Source organism: Eretmochelys imbricata, chromosome 19 (assembly GCF_965152235.1).
Source record: "Eretmochelys imbricata isolate rEreImb1 chromosome 19, rEreImb1.hap1, whole genome shotgun sequence".
Taxonomy (NCBI): Eukaryota; Metazoa; Chordata; order Testudines; family Cheloniidae; genus Eretmochelys; species Eretmochelys imbricata.
In genome coordinates this window covers 7128120-7142997 of record NC_135590.1, presented here as the reverse complement: position 1 = coordinate 7142997, position 14878 = coordinate 7128120, and the positions used below count along the sequence as shown (strand labels likewise).

At 51.8% G+C, this 14878-nt stretch overlaps 1 protein-coding gene across 1 annotated transcript; it reads left to right on the top strand.

The window, feature by feature from the left end:
- Window positions 1–13: 13 nt before the first annotated feature.
- On the top strand, window positions 14–14555 carry YARS1 (tyrosyl-tRNA synthetase 1). Its single transcript, XM_077837921.1, has 14 exons — window positions 14–141; window positions 4067–4157; window positions 4870–5016; window positions 5209–5384; window positions 5764–5893; window positions 6322–6402; window positions 6959–7051; window positions 7454–7589; window positions 7960–8045; window positions 9883–10018; window positions 10581–10678; window positions 11938–12131; window positions 12360–12501; window positions 13517–14555. The coding sequence occupies exons 2-14, from the start codon at window positions 4101–4103 to the stop codon at window positions 13625–13627; spliced, it is 1587 nt and encodes a 528-aa protein (XP_077694047.1). The 5' UTR covers window positions 14–141; window positions 4067–4100; the 3' UTR covers window positions 13628–14555.
- Window positions 14556–14878: the final 323 nt, after the last annotated feature.

Genomic DNA, 14878 nt, shown 5'->3' with positions numbered 1-14878 from the left:
CCGCCCTGTCCGTGCGGCGGAAGCGCTGTCTGGGGCGGTTGAGTCGCAGCCGGGCGTCGCGCGAAGCTGATGTAACCCGGAGCCGGCGGCTGGAGACGGGCCGCGGGGGCGCCTCGCCGGGGAGCAGCGGGTCGGGTCACGGTAAGAAGGGGGGGGAGGGGTTACACCCAGGACCCACAACCCCCCTCTCACCTCCGGGTCCGAGGCCCCTGCCTGGCTGGGGGGGGGGGTCTCCCCCTTCCCGCGCGTAGCGGCCTGTGGGGCCGGCTCTGCCCCGCTTCTGTGGGGGGAATAGCGGGGGACAGGCTGGCGGGAGGCGCTAAGGCAGTAGCGGGGGGGGGGGGTAGGAGCACCCCGCACAGCGTTGACATGGTGAGAACAAAAGTGATCCAGGAGCCCCAGGGCGTGAAGGGAAGAAATAATCCCCCCCCCCCACACACACACACCCCCCACCCTGGCAGCCCGGGTGACAAACACAAGGCCTCGGCATCACTCTCCCAGGCGCGTGAATGCAGCCCGGGTGGGGGGTGCTGAGCATCTGGCGGGACGATCCACGCTGCTGGCCGGCGGAGGATCCGTGGAGCTGGCCTGTTTCGGGAGGCTGGAAAGGGAGCGGGGCTCTGGGTCCAAAACGGCCCCCGCGGGTTCCGCCTCCCTGATAACGCCGGAGGGGAAGGGCCTGGCACGCTTCGGGATCAGTGTCCTTACAGGTAAAGGCACACGCTGGGATATGAGACCACCGAACAGCCCGAGGGAGCCCATATCTGTAATGTGGGGGGAGGGCGGGGAAAGCTGCGTGATCATGGGGGACTTTCCGTCTGAGTGACACATGGGGAGGTCTGCCGCTACCAGTATTAAAGCATGGTTGGAATTTCTAAACCCCGTATGTGACAGTTTCATAACTCAAAAAGTGTTGCAGCCAACGCAGAGGAATTCTTTGTCAGATCTTGCTTTACCAGGTGTAGTAGGAAGAGAGACCTGAGACATGCGCCCTTGTATCAAAGGCCTGGTATAAGACAGGACCTGCTCGCAGAATCTGGCAAGAACAGGGCTGGTATCGCAGAAATACACATTCTGAACAAGTGCTAGTCACAGAGTACTCACACAAACACGTCCCGATATCAAGGATGGTACAAAAACATTAACAGGATAACAGGAACACACCGACCCCTCCTAAAAGATAAGGTCAGGATGACAGTACGTAACCTGTTTATACGTAACCCAGGGTATAAAGATGTATCTCAGAGGGAGTATCTTTGGCCAGCCAAGGGGGGAATGGATAGTCCCGCCACTAACTGAGCTGTGTCCATTGTCACGGGCACTCATATCTTAGTATCCTCGTAGAGTCTGCCAGGTGCTGTTACTGTGCTTTGTCAACAGTAAACCTGGCCTGGCGCCTTCGTAAACATTAACGGGTCTTGTGGTCATTGGGGGGTTGGTTCGAGGCCTGCTGTGCCGGCTGTCTGCGCAGAGTTGGGGCAGCACACAGAGAGAATACACACGCAGCCAGTCATCTGACTACACCAGATAAAGTTGTGAACAGATTTAGTTCTGATCACAGAACTAAAAAGTAATGGTAGCTTAAGTAGAGGCAATCTTGACTTGATCACATTTATAATGTGCAAGTAAAATAAAATCCAGACCAGTAATATATATACACTTGGTACTTTAATAGGACCAATATCACAAAGCTGAAAACAATTATGAGCCAAATCAACTGTAAGGAAGAATTTAATCAGAAAAAAGTGAACAATAATTGGGAATCATTTAAGAACACCTTACTAGATGTCCAAAAATCCATAATCTAGGAAAAAGGCCATGGTGGGTTAAAAAACAAAAACCTGGTTTAGAGGAGAAGTTAGGAACTGTAGAAAATTGATTAGGAAAGTAAAGGGACACAAGGAGAAATCTATGACTAGCTGAGTTAAGGACAATAAGGAGGAGTTTTTAAAATATATTAGGAACAAAAAGTATCCTGACAATGGTATTGGTCCATTACTGGATGGAAATGGTAGAATTATCCATAAGAATGCAGAAAAGGCAAAAATGTTCAATAAATATTCCTGTTCTGTATTTGGAGAGAAAAACAGATGCTTATACTCTCATCATCTGGTTATGTTAACACTCTTTGCATTCCATTAGTTTCTGTGGAGGATAGACACTTTTAAATCTGCATGTCCAGATATCTTGCATCCAAGAGCTTCCTGAGGCTCTCCCTGGACTGTTCATGTTGATTTTTAATAAGTCGTGGGGCATTGGGGAAGTTCCAGAAGACTGGAAGAAATCTAATGTTGTGCCAGTTTTTAAAAAGGGTAAATAGGATGACCTGGGTAATTGTAGGTTTGTCAGCCTGACCTAGATCCTGGGCAAGATAATGGAGTGACTGTGACTGACACATTACTCCCCTTTAATTCTTTATTAAGTGAGTCACGTAATTAATGTAAATCAACGATGGGTTTATGGAAAATAGAGCCTGTCAAAGTAACTTGATATTTTTTTTTTTAACCAGATCAGATGTTTGGTTGACAAAGGTAATAGTATTGACATAGGATACTTAGACTTCTGTAAGGTGTTTTACTTGGCACCCTACGATATTTTGAATTTAAAAAACTAGAATGATGTAAAGTTAGCATGGCACACATTAAATGGAATAAAAACTGGCTAACTGATAGGTTTCAAAGTGTAATTATAAATGGGGAATCATCATCAAGGGGGTGTGTTTCCAGTAGGGTTCCTCGGGGATTGGTTCTTGGCCTTATGCTATTTGACATTTTTATCAATGAGACAACACACAAATTGGGGGAGCGGTAAATAATGAAGAGAGCAGGTCACTGATTCAGATCAATCTGGATCACTTGGTAAACTGGACACAAGCAAACAATGTGCGTTTTAATTCAGCTGAATGTAAACGTATATATCTAAGAACAAAGAATGTAGGCCACATTCTAGGATGGGAAACTCTATCCCAGGAAGCAGTGACTCTGAAAGAGATTTGGTGGATAATCAGCTGGACATGAGCTCCCAGGGTGAAGCTGTGGCCAAAAGAGCTGATGCAATCCTGGGATGCATAAACAGGGGAATCTCAAGTAGGAGTGGAGAGGTTATTTTGCATCTGTATTTGGCACTGGTGCGACCTCTGCTGGAATCCTGTGCCCAGGTCAGGTGTCCGCAATTCAAGAAGGATGTTGATAAATTGGAGAAGTTTCAGAAAAGAGCCACGAGAATGATTAAAGGATTAGAAAACCTGCCTTATAGTGATAGACTCAGGGAGCTCCATCTACTTAGCTTAACAAAGAGAAGGTTAAGGGAAGACTTGATCACAGTCTGTAATTATCTACATGGGGAACAAATGTTTAATAATGGGCTCTTCAGTCTAGTAGAGAAAGGTATAACATGATCCAATGGCTAGAAGTTGAAGCTAGACAAATCCAGACTGGAAATAGGGTGTAAATTGTTAAGTGAGAGTAATTAACCATTGGATCAATTCACCCAGGGTCTTGATGGATTCTCCATCACTGACAAATTTTTAAATCAAGATTGGGTGTTTTTCTAAAAGCTCTGCTCTAGGTATGATTTTGGGGAAATTCTGTGGCCTGTACTGTACACGGGGTCAGACTGGATGATTTTGGAATCTATGGTTTCAAACCAGTGGCTGGGGAGTGAAAGGCTCTGTGTCCCACTACCCAGCCCTACCTGCCCCCAGTCTGTGAGTGGTCGGGTGAGAGATGCCGCCCTGCCAGAGTCATAGGGTGGTTATAGATATTTAACAGAGTCTGAACTGCCCCAGGGCGTGTGCCTTGCCCATGCCCTCTATTGAGTTGTGCCAAGAGACCAGCAAGGGGGTGAATCCTACACAGCTTCCCCTCCCCCTACACAAGGCCAGCAGGGTGCGTGCCTTGGCTGAGTGGGCTTCTTAGCCTAATACAGTCCCTCCCTGTGTGCAGGGTTAGTGGGTCTGTGCCCTGGTTGAGCTGGAAACCACACCAGGAGTCCTCCCTCTGTGACTATCAGGAGGGTTTCCCCTCCCTCCCTTTCCTCTTGTGACATGTCTTCTGTTTAATCACAGTTTGTAAAGGCTTGACTGGTCAAAGGCTGACGCGATGGGGGATGAGCTGACCCCGAGAGAGAAATGCCACCTGATCACCCGGAACCTACAGGTACCTCTGGGATGGGGGCCTTCTCTGCACGGTTACTGAGACGAGAAATACAAAGGGATACTTGCTTCGCTCTACTTATCTAATTATTATTACTTGTGTTGCGGTAGCGCCCAGGACCCCACTGCACCAGGGGCTGTACAGACCCAGAACACAAAGCCAGTCCCTGCCCCGGAAGGCTCCCGATCCAAGAGGTGTCCTGAGGATTGGGGTGCCCCTTGTGCACCCTTCCCTAGACGATTGTGGGGTTTCTATTGTAACCACACTTCTGGGCTTGGTTCCTGCCTCTGCTATACTGTGACCTTGGGAAGCCCCTTAACCTTTGTGCCTCCATTTCTCCAGCCACAGTATAGGGAGAATACTGAGTTGCCTTACGGAGGTTTTTCTTTAGCTCTTGGCTCTTCCATAATGCTCATCAAGTGCCTCACAGTTACTAATGGATTTATCAACTTAACAGCTCAGTGAGGTCAATAAAGATCATTGTCCCTATTCTGAAGATGGGAAACTGAGGCACAGATAAACTAAACAACTGACCCAAGGATAGAGAGAGCCAGGTATAAAACCTAGATCCCTTGATCCAGAGTTCTAACCGGACAGCTATCCTTCCTCTCCTGGAGTTACGAGCCCAGTGTATCGCATTCCTTCTCCCATGGCTGTTGTGGTCTCTGCTGGGTCTGTTGTGCTGTGTAACATGCAGCCTCTGGTTTCCTTGCAGGAGGTTCTCGGGGAGGATAAGCTGATGACCATCCTGAAAGAGCGTGATCTGAAGGTATACTGGGGGACAGCCACAACAGGAAAGCCTCACGTAGCCTACTTCGTACCGATGTCCAAGATTGCAGACTTCCTGAAGGCTGGATGTGAGGTACCTGCTCTAACCTAGATGCTGAGACCTTGGGGAGGCCGAAGGCGGAGAAGGGGGGCTTCAGACCCAAAGAGGTCAGGAGCAGGGGATACCTTCAGCTCCAGGCTGAGTGACAGAAAGGAACCTGTAACGCCTCTTATCTATGTGACACCCAGTGTGACGTGCCCAACTCCCCACCCCATTCTGTGCCAGGTGACGATCCTGTTCGCTGACCTCCACGCGTACCTAGACAACATGAAGGCGCCGTGGGAGCTGCTGGAGCTGCGCACACAATACTACGAGACCATGATCAAGGCCGTGCTGGAGAGCATCGGCGTGCCTCTCGACAAGCTGAAATTCATCCGGGGCACCGACTACCAGCTCAGCAAGTGAGTTTGCGGGAGCCTGCTCCTCTCTCAGGGAGTGTTCCTGACCATATATTGCCTGGGGCTGGGATTTGACGGCTACTACGAGGGAGAGGGGACAAGTGGCATGGAAGGAGTGAGCTTTGTGGAGCTGACAAGCTCCACCAAGGAACCTGGGGGTGGGGGAGACAAGTGGGATATTGAGCCAGTTGGGGAATCTGTCTGTTCTGAGCCAGTGTCATTCAGGAAAGGAAGGCAGGTCGGGGGTAAGATATCCACACGCCTGATTTCTCTGCGCTCCAGCCAGTGTCCTCCTTTGCGTGTGGTGGCTATAGAAGAGGAAGGTTTGAAGCTTCCATTTGTCTGGCTTCAGCAGCAGTATTGACCTGTTCTTTCCCTCCAGGGACTACACGTTGGACGTCTACAGGCTCTCTTCTCTAGTCACCCAGCATGATGCCAAGAAAGCTGGAGCAGAGGTGGTGAAGCAAGTAGAGCATCCCTTGCTGAGTGGTCTGCTCTACCCAGGACTGCAGGTACCTTTGGGGAGGGTGGCAGCCACCTGGATGGAACGCATCCCCTTCCCCATGAAGGCTGCAATGCATGCGCCAGGCTAATCACAGTCCCCCTCCCCCTACTGCTGAATAGGGCAGATTTACTTTCTCACTAATCAGCATGAGTATCTGATGTGCAGCCCAAATCTCGAGGACATCACCTGGTGTCGGGGCAGTGCACGGATATAGTGGAGGTTTGGTTGGTTGTTTTTACAGGTGTTTGTACCAGTTGCACAATATCCCTATGTAGCCAGAATGGGTGTGGGATTCTGCTTTCATGTGAAGCTGGGATTCCTAGCCCTGACAGCTCGGTAGATTTCTAGGGTGTGAACGCTGAAATTGTGATGTCAGCTGGGGTGTGGGAGTCCACGTGCTGCAGCGTAACGCTTGTGGGTGTGTTCTCCCCACAGGCCCTGGACGAGGAGTACTTGAAGGTTGATGCTCAGTTTGGAGGAGTGGATCAGAGGAAGATTTTCACCTTTGCAGAAAAGGTTAGAACTGGGGAGTGTTTTGAACTTCCAGAAATGTAAGAGGCTCCCCCAGGCGGCTGGTTCCAGGTCTCTGCGTTTGAACTCTGCCTGCAGCTGGATGGCCCGCGTGGTCTTATGCACAGTATCTGTGAGGTCACCCAGACCTCTCTTCAGGTTCCTGCTGCTGCCCATCGGTGCACAGTGGCTGCTGATGTAGCTGTTCACAGGGATTCGCTGCCAGGTCAATGTTTGATGCTGGGACCCTGCCTCATGCAGGGGTGACAGTGACACAGCTTTTCCTTCCCCTCTCAGCACCTGATGGTGGCTGTCGCTTGCTGCCCCCAGCAGGTTGTCCACTGGTGTGTGCTGGGAGTGGGTCTGGGCTGACTGGAGAATGGAGCCTCCTCCAAGCAGAGGGAATTGGGATTCAGCAACGTGTTTTGATCCCAGCTTTCTGCACTGGGGGAAGTCTTGAGCCCGAATGCTAGGGAGGAAGAATGCACTGGGGAGTGATGGTGAAAGCTGCTCCTCAGATGGGAGGATGCTTAAATACTTTTAACTCCTTTTCCTCACTTAGTACCTGCCCTCCTTGGGCTATGCCAAGCGCCTCCATTTGATGAACCCAATGGTTCCGGGGCTGACAGGCACCAAGATGAGCTCTTCGGAAGAGGTAGGTTGATGAACCGCATGTCTATGCAGCAATCCTGCAGGGCGAGGTGTTTAACCCTTTGGGGCTGGTAGGCTAAGTCCTGGAACTCCACTGGCTGAGAAAGGAGCCCTCCTCTCTGCTTACTGTTGGTGGTGGCTTGAGAGAGGTGGTGCCAGCTCCAGCACACCCTGCCTCTCCTAGGGCGGAGGTAGGGAAAGATGCTGAGAGCCCCAGAACAGAGACAGCTGACCTCGGAGTTTCATTGCAGGTAGCTTGGCTGTGGAGCACTGAACCCTACAACTGGGCTAAAGTAAAACTCCTCTGTGTCCAGAGTGATACTAAATTAGTGCTGGATTCCAAGTGGCTGCACTGCCTGCTTCTGGTTTCAGCTCACAGGTCTCCTCTTCTCCTCCCACGTCCTAGGAATCGAAGATCGACCTTCTGGATCAGAAGGAGGACGTGAAGAAGAAACTGAAGAAGGCATTTTGTGAGCCAGGAAACGTGGAGAACAACGGCATTCTGTCCTTCATCAAGCACGTCCTCTTCCCACTCAAGTCAGGTGACTGTCTCCATGCCCCAGAGAGGTTGGGGTGCAGTCTTTCAACAGGAGCCCTTGCTGGGTGACGTCTGCTTAAATGTAGGCAAGAGGCATGAAAGTGAGCATGTGTTTCTCTGCATCCTAATGCAAGGCACCCACTCGTGTGCTCCAAAACCTGGCGCTGCCTCCCCCTCTCCCAGAGCCAGAAAGGAGACACCATCCGCTCACAGCAATGACATGACCTTTTCTGGTCCCTGCTGCAATACCCCTCATCGGTTGTTGCAGGGGAGGGGGGCAGTGGGGGTTATTAGAGTTGCCAGTGGGGACAGTGCCTCAGGGATTTGCCTTCATATCGGTTAATCTGACCCTCTAAACCCTCCTTGTGTCACAGAGTTTGTGATATTGAGAGATACAAAATGGGGAGGAAACAAAACCTACACGACTTATGAAGAGCTGGAAAAGGACTTTGCAACTGAGGTAACTCGGGGCAGAGGGGTCGCTATTGTTAAGGAAAAGTTAGCACATGTGACTCCATTTTGGTTTGGGGCCCACCATTGTTTAAATGCCAGCACATCATACATCAGGAGGAGTAATCCTTAGATATTGAATCCCTGTGAAAATCCTCCTCCTTGTCTCCAGCCTGCCTTGTTTCCCAGTATCTGGTTTTTGTCAGTCTCTAACTCCCTGTCTCTTGGCCTTGATGTGAGGCCTCCCATCCTGATAATAAAAGTTACTGATGCATGGCTTTAGGACCATGCTGTGTAATTAACATACTGGTATAGCACGAGGAATGCACCAAGCAGGGATAGGTGGTAGATAAGACAAGGGTTTGTTTATTGGCTAAGGTTTCCGATGCACGAGGGCAACATGCTTTGCTAAAAGGTATATAACCTTTGTATAATCTGCATTCAGGGTCCCCTCCTGGCTAGCAGGGGGGCACCACGCTCGAGCGTAATAAACTTAGTGTCTTTTGGGAACTCTGCAGTTGTGGACTTTGTTTCTGTGCCTCAGCCTAGATTCGAACTGTGCGTGACCTATCAGGTATAATTCGCAGCACTGGTGTGCGTGTCCTATCAGGTATAATTCGCAGCATTTGTGTGCGTGTCCTATCAGGTGTAATTCGTAGCATTTGTGTGCGTGTCCTATCAGGTGTAATTCGTAGCACTTGTGTGCGTGTCCTACCAGGTGTAATTCGTAGCACTTGTGTGCGTGTCCTATCAGGTGTAATTCGTAGCACTTGTGTGCGTGTCCTACCAGGTGTAATTCGTAGCACTTGTGTGCGTGTCCTACCAGGTGTAATTCGTAGCACTTGTGTGCGTGTCCTACCAGGTGTAATTCGTAACACTATCCACCTCCCTCATGCCCACACTGCTGTATGCTTGGAAAAAACCCTGGAGCATGCAGAGAGGCCCGTGTTGTTTCCTCTGCCACAGGCTTTGAGTAGTGGGACAAATGTTGATCTCTTGCACCACATGTAAGTCTGTAGGCTCGCCTGGGGCATCAGTAAGGGCAGATTCTGGCCCGGTGAGTGTGGTGGTGCAAGCACCATGATGGTGTGAGGCAGAGACGCCCAGGAGCAGCTAGACAATCAGTGGCTGGTGCAGTACCCGCTCTCTGTAGGTCTAGTCGTTAATGATCTTCCATTTCTGGCAGTGCCTTTCATCTCTAAGCACCCTACAGATTGAGCAGTACACAGATCACTCACGGGGAAATGCAGCCATCTCTGGGTGGGAAAACAGCTGTTGAACAGTGCAGAGCAACACTGTCCAACAGTTTAGGATAACAAGTGGAGAAGAATCTGTTTCCCATTTAAGCCTCAGGGAAGTTTGAGGGACATGAAATGCCATTATCAAAGCTGGAATTTGACCAGCGTGATGGGGTAATGTCCCTGCTCTTTGCTGGCAGGGGAGGGGAAAATACCATGAGATCTCTAATTACAATGGTGAAGACTTCGGTTTTACATTTCCAGTGCCACAGCGCCTCCTAGCACCACAAAGGAGCGTTGGGTGCAGCACTGACTCACAGGAGAGCATGGCTGAGTCACCAGCCCCACATCCTGCAGCTTCCAACTATTCCTCTGGGGGGCGGGTCTCCCATCCAGCTAGCGACCCAGCCCTGTCCTTCTTAGGACATGATCCTATTAACTCTCCCAGCATAAGTCACTGTGGCTGCCCCACCTTACAGCTTTCAATGACGTACTTGTCTAAATGGGCACAGCCATGCGAAACTGCTCCGCCCTTCCAGCCCACTTCTCCCCATGCCCTGGAGAAAGTCTCCTCCATAAATCTCCTCCTTTTCTTTATTCACGTGGCAGGTCGTGCACCCGGGGGACCTGAAGAGCTCGGTGGAAGTGGCCCTGAACAAGCTGCTTGACCCCATCAGAGAGAAGTTCAACACCCCAGACCTGAAGAAATTGACTAGGGCAGCGTATCCTGACCCATCCAAAGCCAGTAAGTGCATGCCATGAGTTCCCATGGGAGGGGAAGGCCTGGGCTGGGGAGATGAGTCCTACAGGTGGGGCTAAGAGCAAACAGAAGAAATTCTGGAACTTGAATTCCACCAGCAATGACCATGGGTGGCTCAGAGTCTGGGTGATACTGGCTTTGACCTTGCTGTCTGATGCAGCTCTTCTTCCTGCCTCTCCTTAGCCAGCATCTGACTTGGATTGTCCCCAGCAGGGCTGATGAAAGAATGGCCTATGGGCCATGTGCCTACCCCAGAAACTACAGATCCCAGCATGCAGTGTTCCATTTCTATTGGAGCTGCAGTCAAGCTGGAACAGTGCATGATGGGACCTGTGGTCCCCACAGGCTGTATTAGAGATGTGGGTGGCTGCAGTCTGCTTGATTTATATATGAATTGGGTGCTGCTGGCAAACCAGAGACAGTGACCCTTGTCTGGACAGAATTCAGGTTCTCCTGGTCCCTGCACCCCTTCCACAAATGCACCTTCACTTGTGGCTGCGTACAACTCTTCTCAGGGCAGGCTGGTTTCACTCTTTTGCACATGCAGAGGCTTCAGTGAAAAACTCCACCAAGAATTCAAACCCTGAGGACGTGATCCCGTCCCGGCTGGACATCCGTGTTGGCAAAGTGATCAGTGTGGAAAAGGTACCAATGCTTTAGCAAGGATCCTGTGATGGGAGAACAGGCATGACAAAGAAAGGGGGGCAGACAGTGGTTTTCAAGGAAAGTAAATCCTTCCAAGCTAGGCAGAAAGTGTTAACACTCTCCATATGCTTAGCTCTAGGTTTGCTCTGCAGGAGCTGCACCTTGGAGCAGTTCTTCCCTCGGGTTTCTGAAAGCCCTGTGCCTGGGAATTCCCCATACAGGAGGCACTGGGCTTGGGAAGCAATGAGATTAGTAACTGAGCCCTGACCCCAAAATACCATCTCTTTGCTGCTTGGTACCAGAATAGGGTCCTTCCCAGACTGATATGGGGGCAGTGGTTTGGTAACATATTAGATGACAGTTTTTCTCCACAGAGCTGTTTAATTATCAAGGCTTAATGAGCTCACCAGGTGCTGGGAAATGGACCTTACCATTCATTAGTGGTGGTCACTCTCTGGAGCGCAGCTGAGCAAGGCGGGTGGGCATCTAGAAATGATCACCTGCTGTGTCTAAACTGGCGGAGTATTTGAGCAGAGATGGTGTTGCAGGTGAGACCTGCCACCAAATGGCACGCTTTCCCTGAAACAGCTCTGTACTGTTAACACAGCAAGGTTGACCTATGGAACTCACTTCTGCAAGACTTTGAGGCGAATAACTTAGTTTAAACAAAAAGATCAGATGCTTTAACGAATGAAAACATCACTGCAGTCCCACAGCACGGGACTAACCAAAGCAAATTACCAAGGCCAGTGATCATGATGCTTCAGTGCCTCGGGTGATCAGCTGCTGGGGTCAGGAAGAAATTCCCTGCTCCCTGAAACTCTTCATTAGCGGAATAGTATTGTAGAGAGGGGACATATCCCCAAAGGCAGCCAGCATCAGCCCCTGTTAAGGTCCTGGACTAGATGAGCCAGACAGTGGTTACAGTCTCCTGTTCATCTCATTTGATGGCAAGCAGCTATCAAGGAAATTGCCCCATGGGAAATTCTCCCTCTTGGCACTGTCAGTTGCCTCCTCCTAGCCTGAGATGAGGAGGGAGGCAGCCAGTGAGGAGCAACGGGGACAAGGATTTGGATCATCCAGAAGTGGAGGCTGCTCTGGGGTCTTGTTTCCTCATGGAGTGACTCAAGCACTCACTTGGAGGGCGTATGTAAACCACATGGGCGCCTTCCTGCTTGTGTGTGCTCTCAGCCCCCCTTCCTGAGGGATGACCGCTCCCGGCTTCTCAGCTGTACCTGCATTGGCATTTGCATTGGCAGCATCCTGATGCCGACAGCCTTTACCTGGAGAAGATCGACGTGGGCGAGCCTGAGCCACGGACAGTGATCAGCGGCCTGGTGCAGTTGGTGCCAAAGGAGCAGCTGCAGGACAGGATGGTGGTGCTGCTGTGCAACCTGAAGCCCCAGAAGATGAGGGGAGTGGAGTCCCAGGGCATGCTGCTGTGTGCTTCCAGGTGAGGGCATGCAGGGGGCAGGGATAGCAGGGGTGATGAGGCTGAATTTCAGTTTGTTTTCCATATAGGGCAGGAGGGGAGAATACAGCATAGTCCCCCACAACATCCAGGCTGCCTGTTGACCCCTGGTTCTTTGCTGTCTTATCTGGGGGGAGGATTAGGACAGGCCCCTTCTTTGAGGTCCTAGCTGGTCACTCCCTCCCCCTTTCCCCGTGTGTTTCTCCGCAGCGTGGGGGAGCCCCATCAGGTGGAGCCCCTGGACCCGCCAGCGGGATCCTGCCCAGGAGAGCGTGTCTACGTGGAAGGCTACGACAGCGGGCAGCCTGATGACGAGCTCAAACCCAAGAAGAGAGTCTTCGAGAAGTTGCAGGTAAGAGGGGGAAGAGAGTCGTCTTGCTCGCAATGGGGCTGTTGGGGACGGGGCCCATCTCTGCAGTCAGAGCCCTATCTGCTCTGGCAGCTGAGCTCTCTAGTCACCCAGGCAGCCTACGCCAGTCCTGTCACAGCTTCATGGGAGGCTCTCAAAGCGCTTTACGGCCCCTGCATGAGACAGGGATGTCGTCCCTCTTTCCAGGTGGGGAGACTGAGGCACACTGCATGAAAGTGACTCACGTGAGGTCCCACAGAGGGCAGAGCAGAGCCTAGAACAGGAGTCTCCAGTCCTGTGCTCTATCCCCCCTGCCTGGGGAGTAGACGAATACAGCTGGCACTATGCTGTCTAATCCTTGCTAGCCAGGCATCTGCCAGCTGTCAATTGACTGGCAGTGAGGCTGGGGTAGGCCAAGAAGGCAGTTATTGGCAGAGACCTGTTTAGACCCATTCCATCTCAGGGGGTCTTGTTACCTAGCAGCTGGCAGGCTGTCGCCACTTTGTCGCCACTACAAAGGGGACATAAGGGCAGTGGTCAGAGAGGGCAAGTGGGAGTCAGGACTCCTGGGTTCTATTTTCTGCTCTGCCACTTACTTGCTGCACGGCTTTGGGCAAGGCACATTCCTGCTCCATGCCTCGGTTTCCCCAATGTAAAATGAGGAGCGGGGTATCTTGTAGGGAGGTTAGGAGGCTACGCTCATTGCTTGGAAAGCACTTGGGGATCATCTGGTGAAAACAGTGACAGAGCGGAGTTACAGCAGGGGCTGCCTGTGCTGCCATTTTGCTTCACTATTGGTGCCTACAGTGAGGGTTACGGGCCCCCTTTGCCCTTAATGTGAGTTACATGGCGGCATTCCCTGTTAGACCTTTAGCTGGCATGCCCTCCTTGGGCCTGGCAGGAGCAGGGTGCCTGTCCCCAGGGATTTGAGAGGTGGTGAGGGCCCCAAACAAGGATTCCCAGCTGCATGTGCGATTGGCTAGCCAGTCCGACACATCACCCCCCTGCCTCTTCCCAGGCTGACTTCCGGATCTCTGAGGACTGTGTCGCCCAGTGGAAGCAGAAGAATTTCATGACTAAGCTGGGGAACATCTCGTGTAAAACACTGAAGGGCGGAAACATCAGTTAACAAGTGCCAGCCCGTCCCCCTTGTCCTCTCCTCACCTGTTGTCATCCACTGCTCCATTTTGGGTTCTCTTCCCCCAACTTCCACCACAATCGCTGCAGGGCCACGCTCCCCCCACTGCGGCATGCCTCTAAGTGAGGGAGCTTCGGCCCAAAGCACCTGGGGCTCAGAGGCTGAATGTGCGAAATGCAGTAGATGGTTCACACCTTGTAACTGAACTTAGGTAGGTTCAATGGAGAACTCGCCTCCAGAAGCAACCTGTTTCCCTTTGAGCTGCCATGGACCTGTTCCCACCCAGCTGATCTCTGGAGAAGGCCAAGCATGACTCAGGGGGACCATGTAGCTCCTGAGCCCCCAGCAGGAGCTAGGGCTGCCGCCAGTTGTCTGGTTCCCCTGTGAGTCCTCCTACGTGCGGCTCTCCTGACGTGTCTGAAACAGGGGTAACGCTGTGATTGTGTAAAAGCAGGGGCTGTCATCTGACTTTCTGTGGGTGGATTCCAGCGGCTTTGAAGGTTGCACTGGAATGGGCTGGCAGCCTGACCGGCAGCTGCTGCTGTTGGAAAGCTCTGGTAATTTTAAAGGGAAGAATGGTCGTTCAAACCTGTGTAGTTTGTAACAGGGGAAGAGGGACTGCGTGGCATCCTGTGTAATGACCGTCACCCTGCAGCTGCCTCAGCCCCACATGCGCTTGGTGCAGGGCTTGAACTGCGAAGACGATGGGGCTGGGCCTGTGGAGGGCATGCAGGGCTCTCTAGACGCTCACGGCTGCTCTAACAGGCAGCAGGGCTGCTCTGGCAAGCCTGTCCCTGGGCTTGCAGAACAGGGTTTTGGCACTCAGCCCATGGGGCTGCAGGTGGGGGTCCTCTCCCTTTAGTGTTGAATCTGAAATCATCCATCAATTGTTAAAAACCCCAATAAAGTGTGAAACTGACTGAGGCGTGTGTGGTGGGGGATGGGACTGTCTTGCTGGAGCCAACAGCCGGATCTTAGAACGTGCGGGCAGGATTAACTGCGCTGAGCCCCCTGCCAGCCTGGGAACTCTGAGTCCTCTCCCCGGAAAGGTCTGGTGCAGGCAGGGGCCTGCCTCTAGGGGCAGGAGGGGAGTTCTAGCCACTTCTTTCCTTCTGCTGAGCCATAGCCCAACTGCAGCGCAGAGTGCTGTGGACACCTGTCCTTCAGCACTCGCTGACTCCACCCAGGCTCCCCTCAGCTGGTTCCACCTTTCAGGCCTAGAGACTATTACTGAGTGGATTT

Excerpts from the sequence above, each read along its gene's own strand:
- YARS1 (XM_077837921.1), top strand. The coding sequence starts at position 4,101 with ATGGGGGATGAGCTGACCCCGAGAGAGAAATGCCACCTGATCACCCGG. Across the intron at positions 5,017-5,208 it reads TCCTGAAGGCTGGATGTGAG|GTGACGATCCTGTTCGCTGA; the intron begins GTACCTGCTCTA and ends ATTCTGTGCCAG. Across the intron at positions 12,502-13,516 it reads GAGTCTTCGAGAAGTTGCAG|GCTGACTTCCGGATCTCTGA; the intron begins GTAAGAGGGGGA and ends GCCTCTTCCCAG.